Source organism: Copidosoma floridanum, unplaced genomic scaffold (genome assembly GCF_036245765.1).
Source record: "Copidosoma floridanum isolate Cflo_tuat_1 unplaced genomic scaffold, Cflo_Japanese_pri ptg000040l, whole genome shotgun sequence".
In the NCBI taxonomy this organism is placed as follows: Eukaryota; Metazoa; Arthropoda; class Insecta; order Hymenoptera; family Encyrtidae; genus Copidosoma; species Copidosoma floridanum.
In genome coordinates this window covers 7,386,102-7,397,894 of record NW_028321917.1, presented here as the reverse complement: position 1 = coordinate 7,397,894, position 11,793 = coordinate 7,386,102, and the positions used below count along the sequence as shown (strand labels likewise).

Below are 11,793 nucleotides of genomic sequence, written 5' to 3'. Positions count from 1 at the left end.
GGAGTCGCTTTGAGAGAAAACAATATATATGTATAAACTGTTGACTGTGTGCGCGCGACACCACATATATATATATATATATATGTGTGTGTGTGTGACATTGCATATCGTATATGAAACTTTATCTTTTCTAGCGAACGGGCGCGTTAAGTAGGTGCTTTATGAATTTCCAAATAACATTTTATCTACGATGAAAAAGGAAAAAAGTCTTTCGTGAGTACTTATCTCCGATTGCCTCAAATTTTAGTCAAATGCCATGATTGTCTCGACAAAGCTTCGGACCGCGGGTGTTCTTCAGCTAAAAGTTACGTTTTAGCGTATTTCAAAGTAGTTTTCGCAACTGGTTTGTCATCACAAATTTATTTATATTTTTTATCCTAATAAGATACATATCTTTGTACCACTACTGTCGTTCGGCAGTGTAAGTATATACGTCTATTTGAGGATCTGAATGTAACGATGAAAAATTCGAGTAAAAAAAATCATACAAAGGTAACATCGATGACTCGTGCGATGTGTGTAAACAATTGGAAAAAAGTTTAATAAAGCAATCAGATCCATTCGTTCGTGAGTTTTATGATTTTTTATAAAAACCGTCCACAAATAAAAAGAAATAATTGATTTTTATCACAGACCAACACTACAATAAATTACGTGTGTTACGAGTAGTATTTCTAAAAGGCGCTTAATCTACACATTTCAATAAGTAATTAGTTACATATTTTCAACTAGAGATTAAAAAAAAGCGATTACTACTCGATGATGCTCCGAATATTGTCTTCGGGTATCGATGATTCGAACTTTCAGTAAGAAAAGTTTCTTCAACAGGTAAGCGTAACATGGTATACCCAACTTTGTACTCAGTGATCTGTAATTTATTAGAAATCAATCAACCGTTCACTTCCTACTGTTTTTCCATTATCTTCTTTTTCAGCGATTGCAATTATTAACTCGACAATCACAACAGCGCACACAAAAGCTGACATGGCAGCTTTACGTAATTGTAAGTAATTCGTCCAATCACCTGCATTCGAGATGATATTAAAATAATAATGAATGTTGTTTGATTCAGGCTCGTTTATCCCTCAAAGATGGGTAGTCGTATTAATGGCATTCTTCGGCCTATTCAACGCGTACTCCATGCGTATTTGCCTGTCAATAGCCATTACCCAAATGGTGCAACCTTCTAACGGCAGTGTAGAATACGTAGACGATACTTGCCCGGATTATCATAACAACGACAATACCACCATAAATAACAATAAAGACACAGATATCGATGGACAATTGTACGATTGGAGCGAATACACACAGGTTATTATTATTATTTTTTTTTTCCTATACTTACAACCATTTTCACGAAATCACGGTCATTTCTGGGCATTGCCGAGAAAAACGAAACACGTAAATCTTCGAAGAATTGCACCGAACATCAATTTTTTTTTTTTTTTGCACGATAATCTGACCGAGTCAGAGTAATTTTCATTTTTTGAACACTAACGATCCGTCGCTCCGCAAACACAGGGTATAATACTCTCCTCGTTCTACTGGGGCTACCTCCTGACCAACCTGCCGGGAGGAGTGATCGCTGAGAGGTTCGGGGGTAAGCACACCCTCGGCTTGGGTATCCTCTCCACGGCCGTGCTGACCATCCTGACCCCGAGTTGCGTCATCTGGGGCGGCTCGACCGCCCTCGTCTATCTGCGGGTGCTCATGGGGTTCTGCGAGGGTGCCACTTACCCGGCCATCAGGTAATTGTGTACCAACTACGCGAAATGGTCCTTTTCGACAGAAATTGTGACGTATACAAAATTTATTTATAACAAGAGTCTATATTTAAGTCAAAAAAGTTATTGGCTATACAGATGACGAAACATTTAGATTTCCACTTAAATAGTATGCATGTTTCACCACGTGCATTTTCTATGTAGTATTACGTACAACTTTATGTTGTCCCTTTTTTTTTTTTTTTAATTTGAATTTGTTTATTGTACGTGTATAAACTAATTAGTGGGGCAAAAGAAATCGATAAGTATTGAAATATTTGTGACGTGTACGTATAAAAAGCAATTTCATGAAAATTAATGAAACAAGTGACGTTAAAAACACTGTTTGGGGCTTCGGTACTTTTGCAGCGTGCTGCTCTCGCAGTGGGTGCCGCAGAACGAGAGATCCAAAGCGGGTTCCGTGGCCTTCTCGGGCGCGCCACTGGGCACAATTTTCGGCATGACGGCCTCGGGCTTGATCCTGCAGTACTCCGCGGGAACGGGATGGCCCATGGTGTTTTACTTCTTCGGTGGCGTCGGGATCGTAAATTTCTTCCTCAACAGCATGTTGTGCTACAACAAGCCCACCGAGCACCCTTTCATTTCCGAGGCGGAAACCAAGCTACTCAAGAAACAACTCAGTAAGTGCCGCTTCAAAATATATCTCTTCTAATTTGAAATAGCGAAAGCTTCACTATTTGCGCAACTAAACAAGATTTTCACTGGCGAAATAGTGAAAAATTTGGATTTTTTATTTACGCACTCCGTCTATATAAATTTCAATTTGAAATATTTATAAGTAATTTAGTACACCGTGAGAAAAAAAATAAATAAAAATTACAGAGAAATTACAGCAAGAATGACAGTAAACCTTAAAAGGATCGGTTTGTACATTTTACTTTTCAGCATAGTAATTTTCACTGTTGTAACCATAATTTTTACTTTTCGAACCATAATTTTTATTGTTAAAACAATAATCTTTACTGTTTACAAAATATTAATTTTTTCTCTTTTTTTACAGCTTGCATCCGATTTACTGTTTAAAATCGTAGTTTTTGTTAGAATTTCTCAATAGTTTTCATTATTTTTTTCTCTCAGTGTACCGATCTTTACCCGATCGAAGAGAACTGCACAACCCATGCATATATATTATTTCGAGTAGTACCACTATTTCATAGTAAAATCTACTATTTTGCAGTTACCCATATTCACCGGTTCAAAAAATTATAAGTAGTTGAAACAGTGAAATCCCTCGTTTCCCTGTTTTCCAGCGCACACGCATTATTTTGAAAAAGTTGTGCGTACTTACAACTTTTTCCATTAGTTCATAGAGTCAGTTCTTATACGCGCGTAGCCATTACTTAAAATTGGCTTCACCTTTCAGAGCACACGCACGAGAGTGTACCCCCGACGCCTTGGCGACACATCCTGACCTCCCTGCCCGTATGGGCTCTCATGGTAGCGACGATCGGCAACTCTTGGGGCTTCCTCACGATTTGCAGCGACATGCCCAAGTACATGTCGAGCGTCCTTAAGTTCTCCGTGCGCGAGAATGGCTACTTCTCATCCCTGCCGTACCTCTGCATGTGGCTGACGAGCTGCTTGGCCTCGTGGCTTTCGGACCGGCTGATCTCCGGGGGCGCCGCGTCAATCAGCGCCGTCCGAAAGATCGGCTGCACCATCGCCTCCCTGGGGCCCGGCGTCTTCGTCGTGGCGGTCTCTTACGCCGGCTGCGACGGCTTCCTCGCCGTGGCCATGCTCACCATCGGCATGGCCCTTATGGGTTGCGCCATCAGCAGTATACTCATCAACGCCCTCGACCTCGGGCCCAACTACGCCGGGACCATCATGGGCCTGGCCAACGGGATATCGACGCTCAGTGGCATCGTCTCGCCCTACGTCGTCGGGGTCATCACGCCCAACCAGACCATAAGCGAATGGCGCGCGGTCTTCTGGATCGTCTTTGCCTTCTTTGTCGTCTCGAATGCGTTCTACTTGGTGTACGGGAGCGGGGAGCTGCAGGAGTGGAACGACCCCAAGTTTTTGGAGAAAGAGAGACGCCTTGCCGACAGCGCGGACGTCAAAAAGGAGTCGGAACTGCTGGCCGTCGAGTCGAAATTTACCGATTACGTCGAGCCTTGATGATTGGGTCAATGTCGCGTAAACGCGTACATACATATATATAGCTCCAAGCGAGCTTCGACTCTTTTGTTCCGAAGGTAGAGTATTCGAAACATTCGTTGCCGATAATGGATAATTTTAATCACCGAGCGCGCGTATTCTTTTGTGTGGACACTCCGGTAAATCCTTATCTGGGAATGTCTGTTTTACATTTTGGTATCATATTTATCGCGGGTAGTTAAACATCGTCAAAAAAAAAAAAAAGCAGACTTTTAAACTGAAGGAAGTAATTGTAGAATTTTTCAAGAACTGTTATACTAATACTTACATTTTAATTCTTGACGCAACTATTGATGCTCAACAACATATCAAGTCTTTGCACAAAACTAACAAGTGTTTTTATAATATTACATTTTCATGATGTGAGCATGAAATCATAAGTCTTGAAATTAAAAACGAAATATTCAAGAAGCGTTTTGCCAGTTATTTTTTACTCCAAAAAAAAGTTTTTTAAGGTTTTTTCCTCTTTTTAATTTTTTAAATGGAAGCGTCAAATTTTATCGTATTACGTTACATAAATCACTGGAATGACGTACTGGTTAAAAATAAAAATCTGTTATCTTATGAATTGTTATAAGGAAATATTGGCGCACTTGTACAGATTTGAAAATATCGTATTCATTCATGGCCTGCATTGACTATTGATCAATAACTACACGTTTATTGTCAAAATTGTGGCTCTAAAAAAGCCCGATGTATGTAAAAACAAATAATAAAGTTTATTCAAAATACACTTATTAGTATAATTATTGATAAAAAATCAAAGTCTTACAATTTTTATGCTCATAAAATCCAAATTTTGGTGGACAGTTATTGATTTTCTATATTTAATGTACTTGACAACACAAAAAGTGATGTTCCGTGAGAGTTTGAAATTTATAGACATCTAAAATTAAATATCTAGCGATTTTAAAAATCATCTGTTGATCAGTTTTCATGTAAAAAGCGATCTCTGACAAAAATATTGGAACTTAGTGTAAAAGCTATTAATGTTGTCACACATGAGTAGGAAATGTTTTACAAAGATTCAGCGTGCCGTTCAACTTTCATTTCGCATGTTTTAATACAAATGCCTGTTGTTGTAAATAAATGCAAGAATTTTCTAACGATTGATCTCAAAAACGAGTATCATATGTGAAATGTAACTACAATTGATCCAACAAAAAATATGTTACGTGCTTGGTTGCTATGCTGAGTGCTTGGGACCCAAGTATGAAGTTTTTTTTTTTTTTTTTTTTTTTTTTTAATAAATACTTACTTGGGTAATGTATTTATTTGGAAGCTTCATTCAATCCTTAAAGACTTTCATAGCTACAGTAATATTACAATTTAGAATTATATTAAAATAACATTGGGGTGAGGTACTGTAGGTTTTAACTTAAAACTAATCTTAATCCTAAGTCGGTGTCGTGTATTGGATTCCGAAAAAAATCATAAAAAAAAAAAAAAAGTATGAAGTTGTACTTCTATAACAGACTAGCAGCCCCCCGTCTCGGCTTCGCCCGAGACTTACTAAATAAAACACCGTAGTGTGTTGACATGTAATGTGAAACATTTTCAGTTAGAAATTTTACACATATTCCTGATACATCTAAGAACAAAAATCTTCTTATTACAAACATATTTTTTCGGAATCCATATAGTTTATTTGGTTAAATAATGAGGTGTAAAAATTCAAAAAAATTATTATGCTGAAAAGTACCGTGCGTTCTTTATGCCATAAAATAATCGGTGGCCATAAGAAGCCGTTGATTTACAGTTTCTCCCGTGTAATTCACGAAAACGGCTATTTTTTAAAGCTGTTAAGATTTTAAACCCCCAAAAAATTTATATTAAAAAAAAATTTTTTTTCTCATATTTCACAACTTTATTACCAGAGCAACAAAGTCCTGGACCTTAAACCCTACATTTTTATTGCTACAAAAACACAAATACATTTTCTACTCATTAAAAAATCTGAAGTAGGATCTTTAAAGATTTCAGAGATTGCTGTGAGGGTACAATGAAAAGCTGATCTCTCACGTAATGGACTCTTTAGTTGACGATTTTGACGCTGCTGTTTCAATCTCGATAAATTTTCTGCGTCAGTTTCTTGACGCCTAAGTAAAATTGTATTTATTAGATACACTTGAAGTTTTTCTTCCGATTCACCCTCTTGCGACTTTTGGCATGCTTATAATTTTTGTGACCCCTAAAGTGTGTTTTCTGTCAACTTTGTTAAGTTCTAATATATTTAATGGCTAGGTAGTTCGACGTCCGATGGCCCTAAAAAAGACCGGTGAGCTTTTTAAGTTAACTCTTTCTTGACTGCATAAGGTCCTACTCGCCATAAGGTTGGAGGTGTGACGGTAAATCTCGAACCATATTGCGTATATCGAAGCACGCAATAAGACCCCAGGTAACGCCCATGGCAGAGTAGATAAGGGCCTTGACCATAGTGCAGAAGATGCTGGGTTCTACGATGAGTGGGAACTAAGTTATAAAAAAAATAAATAAAATTTAAAAAATTCAAAATATGTGTTGTGGTGATGGGGTGTGCTGTAATGTCCTTCTGAGTTGTAAAGGAAACCGAAAGTATGGCATGGGGGGGGGGGGGCAAAGAGAGAGAATCAAGGAAAATCCACTTATGTCACACTTTTTCTCAAAAATGACATTTCTCAACAGTTATGTAATACACTTTTACATCTTAAACGTAATCATGAGAAGTCAATGGACGACAAATAATATTTACAGACAGTTATACTTTATAAGTGGATAGATCTGACCGAACGACGTACTAATGTATGAACTTGACACTAACAAATCACTTAATTACCAATTATAAATAATCTTTTAATTAGAGATTTGAGCTTATTTTTTTTTGTCGATTTAATAAACAAAATATTTTCTCAATTAATCACGTGTCACGCTTTCCGTACTGATTAGCCGTAGAAGCTGACGTTGATCACGATACATACTTCGTTTTTTCCGCATGAGCGAGAGTAGAAACTTTGAGTTAGTGTCCAAAATGTGCCATTTATAGCATTGGATTGGCTGCAAAATTTCGTTTTTTTCTAATATGCTTTAAGATGGAAGATTGTGATTATACTTTAGAGGTATACCCATAGCTGTGTTTACACATTATTACCCGTCAGCTAACTTCGAGAGAGATGTAAAAACAGCGCCCTCCAGCAAGGAACTCGAGAACGATTTGTAAATACTTTTAACACGTTACCAGTATACCTATATGACCGATTGCAGACACGTTGGTCGGACTGTAGATATACTGACTACAACGCTAAGCAATTAACACATTCACGAGTGTCTTGCCTAATGGCATTTTTTATCTATGCTAGCTTCAAATCGTCTATTTAACAAATTGGGAAACAAGAGCTCGGTGGTCGAGTGGTTAAGCGCGTATGAAAGCGCTAGGCATATTGAACATTGAGTTGCCAGGAGATACCGATGGTACGTGACCCGTCTAGGGGTATAGAGAATCTTGTCTCAGATTATACCCCTCTTTGCGAACGACCTCACCTCTTCGAACCCATTGTGATGCACCGAGTGCACACACATTTTTTTGTAATTTAATCAATTGATTTATTCCTTTTTTTTCTTTTTTTCCTGATTATAACTAACATGGGGTCGAATCCCATCAAACACCATATTTTTTTTTCCCCATAAATATTTTTATATTTAGTTTTGATACCACAATACTCAAATGAAACAAAAATTTTGCAAACATTTTTAAGTTTTTGCAACAAAAAAAGTTAATTTTATTTTTTCTGATCAAGTTTATTCCATGAATTTAAAGTTTAGGCCCTATGCTTTTTAGTCTATAATTTCTATAATTTCACTTGGTCCTTTATTAACAGTACAAACGATAAAATGTGCGTTATGATGTTTATAATACATTATTCAACAACATTTGAGATACTTTTTCGATCAAATGAATTTAAAAATATCACATTTAAATATAATCATAATATTAACGATATCAGTAATAGGCTAATGAAAGTTTTAGATTGTTGAAGCTTTTAACTACAGCACTAAAAAATTGTCAGGAGAACAGATTTATTATTATTTAAGTGGATGTTTTTGGTGTCTTTACCTAAAATATGTTTATTGAACAACTTTAATTGTAGAGTGAACTTTATACTTCAAATACTTTTTTATGGGACCAAGGCTTTTTGAATAATTACTTTAAGAACTTCTTTAATCTAATGATGATGTATTTAAAAATTTTTTCTTCACATAGAGGAAATAATGTATCGTCAAAAAAAGTATCTGAAAAAATCGTTGGAATTTTTTTTTAATGGCGTTAGAATGAGGAACAAAAACATGTCATAAAAACATCAGTGGACAGCAAATGCTTGGTTACCCAAAAATGAAATTATACTTCTATGAAATTATTTGGCCAACAGTATCACGAGTGTAAAAAAATTTTCTGTGAAACAATATTGTGTACGAACATAATGCAGTCATGGTGGGAATGAGTGTATACAGTGTTAATTTATATTTTAAAATATAAGAAGTTAACGATTATAAACGATATATCACTATACAATACCATATAATTACTATATCAGATGGCCAGTCCAAGACTACATATTTCATCGAATCTTCCGATGATTTCAAAACAACTTTCTACTGCCTATGCTGATTACATCTGTAACATTATCCTTACATCTATCACATATGCTCCCACACTTATTTCTAGTCCATACTTAATACCCAAAACATAATATTGTATACAGAAAATTAAGAAAAACCATCCTATAGTATTGCTTTCTTCAATAGAGTAGTATTACATGCCCTAGTGGGATTCGTTAAAATTATTTTTATTTATAACGACGCATTAATTTGCCACGCAACTTTAAAATGTAGTCACTCGTATTATTACTATATAAAATAATATACATAGTATAACGTCGAAGACGTTGGTGTCTAAAGCACCTTTTTTATTTGCAGATTCAGTTGTTTTGGTGATCTTAGATGGGGAGATTGGTTAGTGATACTTGTCCAGTGGAGGCTGTCCCGTTGGCTCAAGTTTTTTTTCCTACATAGCTGTTATAGGTTTGCCCAACGCAGATCTTGGAGAGGATCAGTGATTCCTGGTTGAATTCTTAGAGTCGAGAGGGTAATATAGGGTCGTCGGTCACCGGGTTTTCCAGCCTTGCGAAGAACAACTCCTCAGATGACGTCTGCTAGTGAATGGCTGACTTGGTTTAATAGTGCCCGTCTTTAGTTAATATAGTCTTTTAGTCAGCGAATCGCTTCCGGAAATGGTAATAAAAATGTATTTGTTGGCAAGGTAGTTTACACTTAGGTGGATGCTAAAAAGAACCGATGAAATTGATGGTTAAGTAGGGAACGTAAATACTTAGAATGGCCCTAAAAAGCGCCAGTGGTGAAACTTCCAGGCTATTCTTATTCCTGATGATGAAGAGCTGGCTACGGTTGCTTGATTCTTACCCTGGGAGTCTCGATATACGGAGACTGTGATAGAGGGAGGTACGCTGCTGACCAAAGAATATCTCGTCTCGGGTCGTTCCCCGGATAACCAACTGCTCATCTTTAGACGGGAACATGTGGGTAAGCGCTTAGCGCATTGGGGACGCAACGACCAAGAAGGTAGCCGTTGTGGCTGCCCATGCCCCTCAGAGCTCAGAGCTGTTTTCTTCCCTTGCTTACATTTGTAGCCACAAATTCTCTAACTGCACCAGGTGGGATGGTGGAACTCCCTCACAACTCTGATGAGTTGGAGCAGATTGTGCCCTGGCTAGATATGTCTCCTGGTATTGTGGCAGAGACGGCATCGGTTGGAATTAATTTTTTTTTTTTGATCGCACTCGTCGAGATTCAGGGTGAATGGACACCCAGGTCCCTTCCCCCTTAGAGAAGAGTGTCTACCGTAACCGGGATACCCAGCTGCGAGACTATTATCAGCATTCTTTATACAGTTTGTTGAGCTACCGAAGCTCGACTATACCACTATTGATACGCTCCAGCCTATTATAACCACACTTATTTAATTATGTTGCAGGTAGCTTCGATTTTATGTCGACGCCACCTAGCGGATTTTACTGAACTAAAGTGAAAAGCTGGCGTATTTTTGCAAAACTTTGAGCTCATTTATTGCTATTGTTATTAAATTTTTTAAGATAAAAACTGTACTAAAACCATCTAGAAAGTATCATGAATCAGTGTGCAAAATTTCAACAAAATCGGTTCAGTAGTTTTCGCGGTTAGCGATTACAACGGTTTTAGCGCTTCTGCTTTATATATTAGTAAGATTACAACGGTTTTAGCGCTTCTGCTTTATATATTAGTAAGATAAGATAAGACAATGTATGAACGTAGAAATACCTTTTATGAAACGGTCTTTAAAATAACCTATACCTACTGCGATGTATCGAATTTGGTGCTATTATCCTTGGAATTAAAATATTTGCTAATTAGGTGTAGCTTTAATACGTATTTTATTATTCAATAAATAATTAAAAGAATACATAATTTAAGTAAAAACATAAACATTATAAAGCACAGTCATGGCACCACGTGTAGTCAGACTGTCCAGTACGAGTCTGCCCACTTACAACGAATTTTTCAATTGTGTGAGAACAACTTCCTACACTGTTAAAACTCTAACATCGTGCCGGAATATTCTCATTATTAGTTGCGTATATAATAATCATAACAAGTATTTAAAGAAAGGCTTGGAAAAAATATTCTGTAGTACCGCTTTATCTCAAATAGTCAAATGGTGTATTACATGCCAGTGAATGAAGATTGACTCAAAAAATCATTTTATTCGCGAGTGAAAAAATTTTCAAAAAATACTACGCTATAATTTAAAAAAAATTAATTTAATTAATTAAATTTTTTTTTTTTTTTTTTTTTTAATTTTTTTTTTTTATTTAAATAATTTGTCCAAAGAGCCTTGTGTCACGTTTGCATATCGTAAGTTACACTTGTATGAATGAACCAGTAATGAAAAAAAGATGGAAATAATGTAACACTTTTTGAAAAAACGATTAAATTGAGTACACAGTTCTTTGTTCATTTTAAAATAAACAAATTATTAAATATAATTAATTAATGTAGAAAAAAGCTGCTCCTAAAGAATACTGTTTAAAAATTTTGAAAAAAATTTTGTAGTTAAATAAGTAATTTATTAATGTATAATTTAGAAACAAATTAATTGTAAAAGAGTAAATAAACATTTAAATTAAAAATAAGTTACAAGCCACAAAACATAAAGGTCGTGAAAGGTAACTTTAACCTTATGAAAGATTGCTTATGACTAAGTGGATACGGTTGCAGGTACAAGCAGTGAGTACGATTTTATCAATTTTATTTGGAATTAAATTAAGGGGTGACATTAAAAAATTTACGTGTGCTATTTTCTCGAGGAAAAAAAATTTCAAATAGTTGATTAACTCCCACGCATAACCTGCCTATAGGAGTATGTAACTTTTAAAAACTGTCTGCCTCAGTACGGCAGTGCCCCATTTCCTGTGACCGAAAAAAAACAGCTTCTCATTTCGACCACCAATTTTGCGTCCTAAAGCTTCTCTCTCAAGGTATTTATATCCGAAATTGAATAAATGATGAGCTTGTCATAAAACTTGGCACACGATTGAATTAATATGTAACAAGTATTATGTTACATTTTTGTGAGGCTGAAGGTCCTGTAAAAACAAATGTTGGTATTAAGGTTTCATTCTTTTAACAAAAATCTTCATGGCGCAATGTTTTTTCTTGGCTATAGTTAGGTATATGAAATAATGATAAACTTTTGACATAATTTTTTTTCTATGATCAAAAAATATCTGATAGCTTTAAATCACTGATACAAGTACTA

The 11,793-nt window shown here is 36.0% G+C and overlaps 1 protein-coding gene across 1 annotated transcript; it reads left to right on the top strand.

Annotated features, from left to right (window-relative positions):
- Positions 1 to 724: 724 nt before the first annotated feature.
- On the top strand, positions 725 to 4,224 carry LOC106644803 (dietary and metabolic glutamate transporter-like). Its single transcript, XM_014360473.2, has 6 exons — positions 725 to 828; positions 935 to 1,003; positions 1,073 to 1,314; positions 1,525 to 1,751; positions 2,136 to 2,407; positions 3,151 to 4,224. The coding sequence occupies exons 2-6, from the start codon at positions 985 to 987 to the stop codon at positions 3,906 to 3,908; spliced, it is 1,518 nt and encodes a 505-aa protein (XP_014215959.2). The 5' UTR covers positions 725 to 828; positions 935 to 984; the 3' UTR covers positions 3,909 to 4,224.
- Positions 4,225 to 11,793: the final 7,569 nt, after the last annotated feature.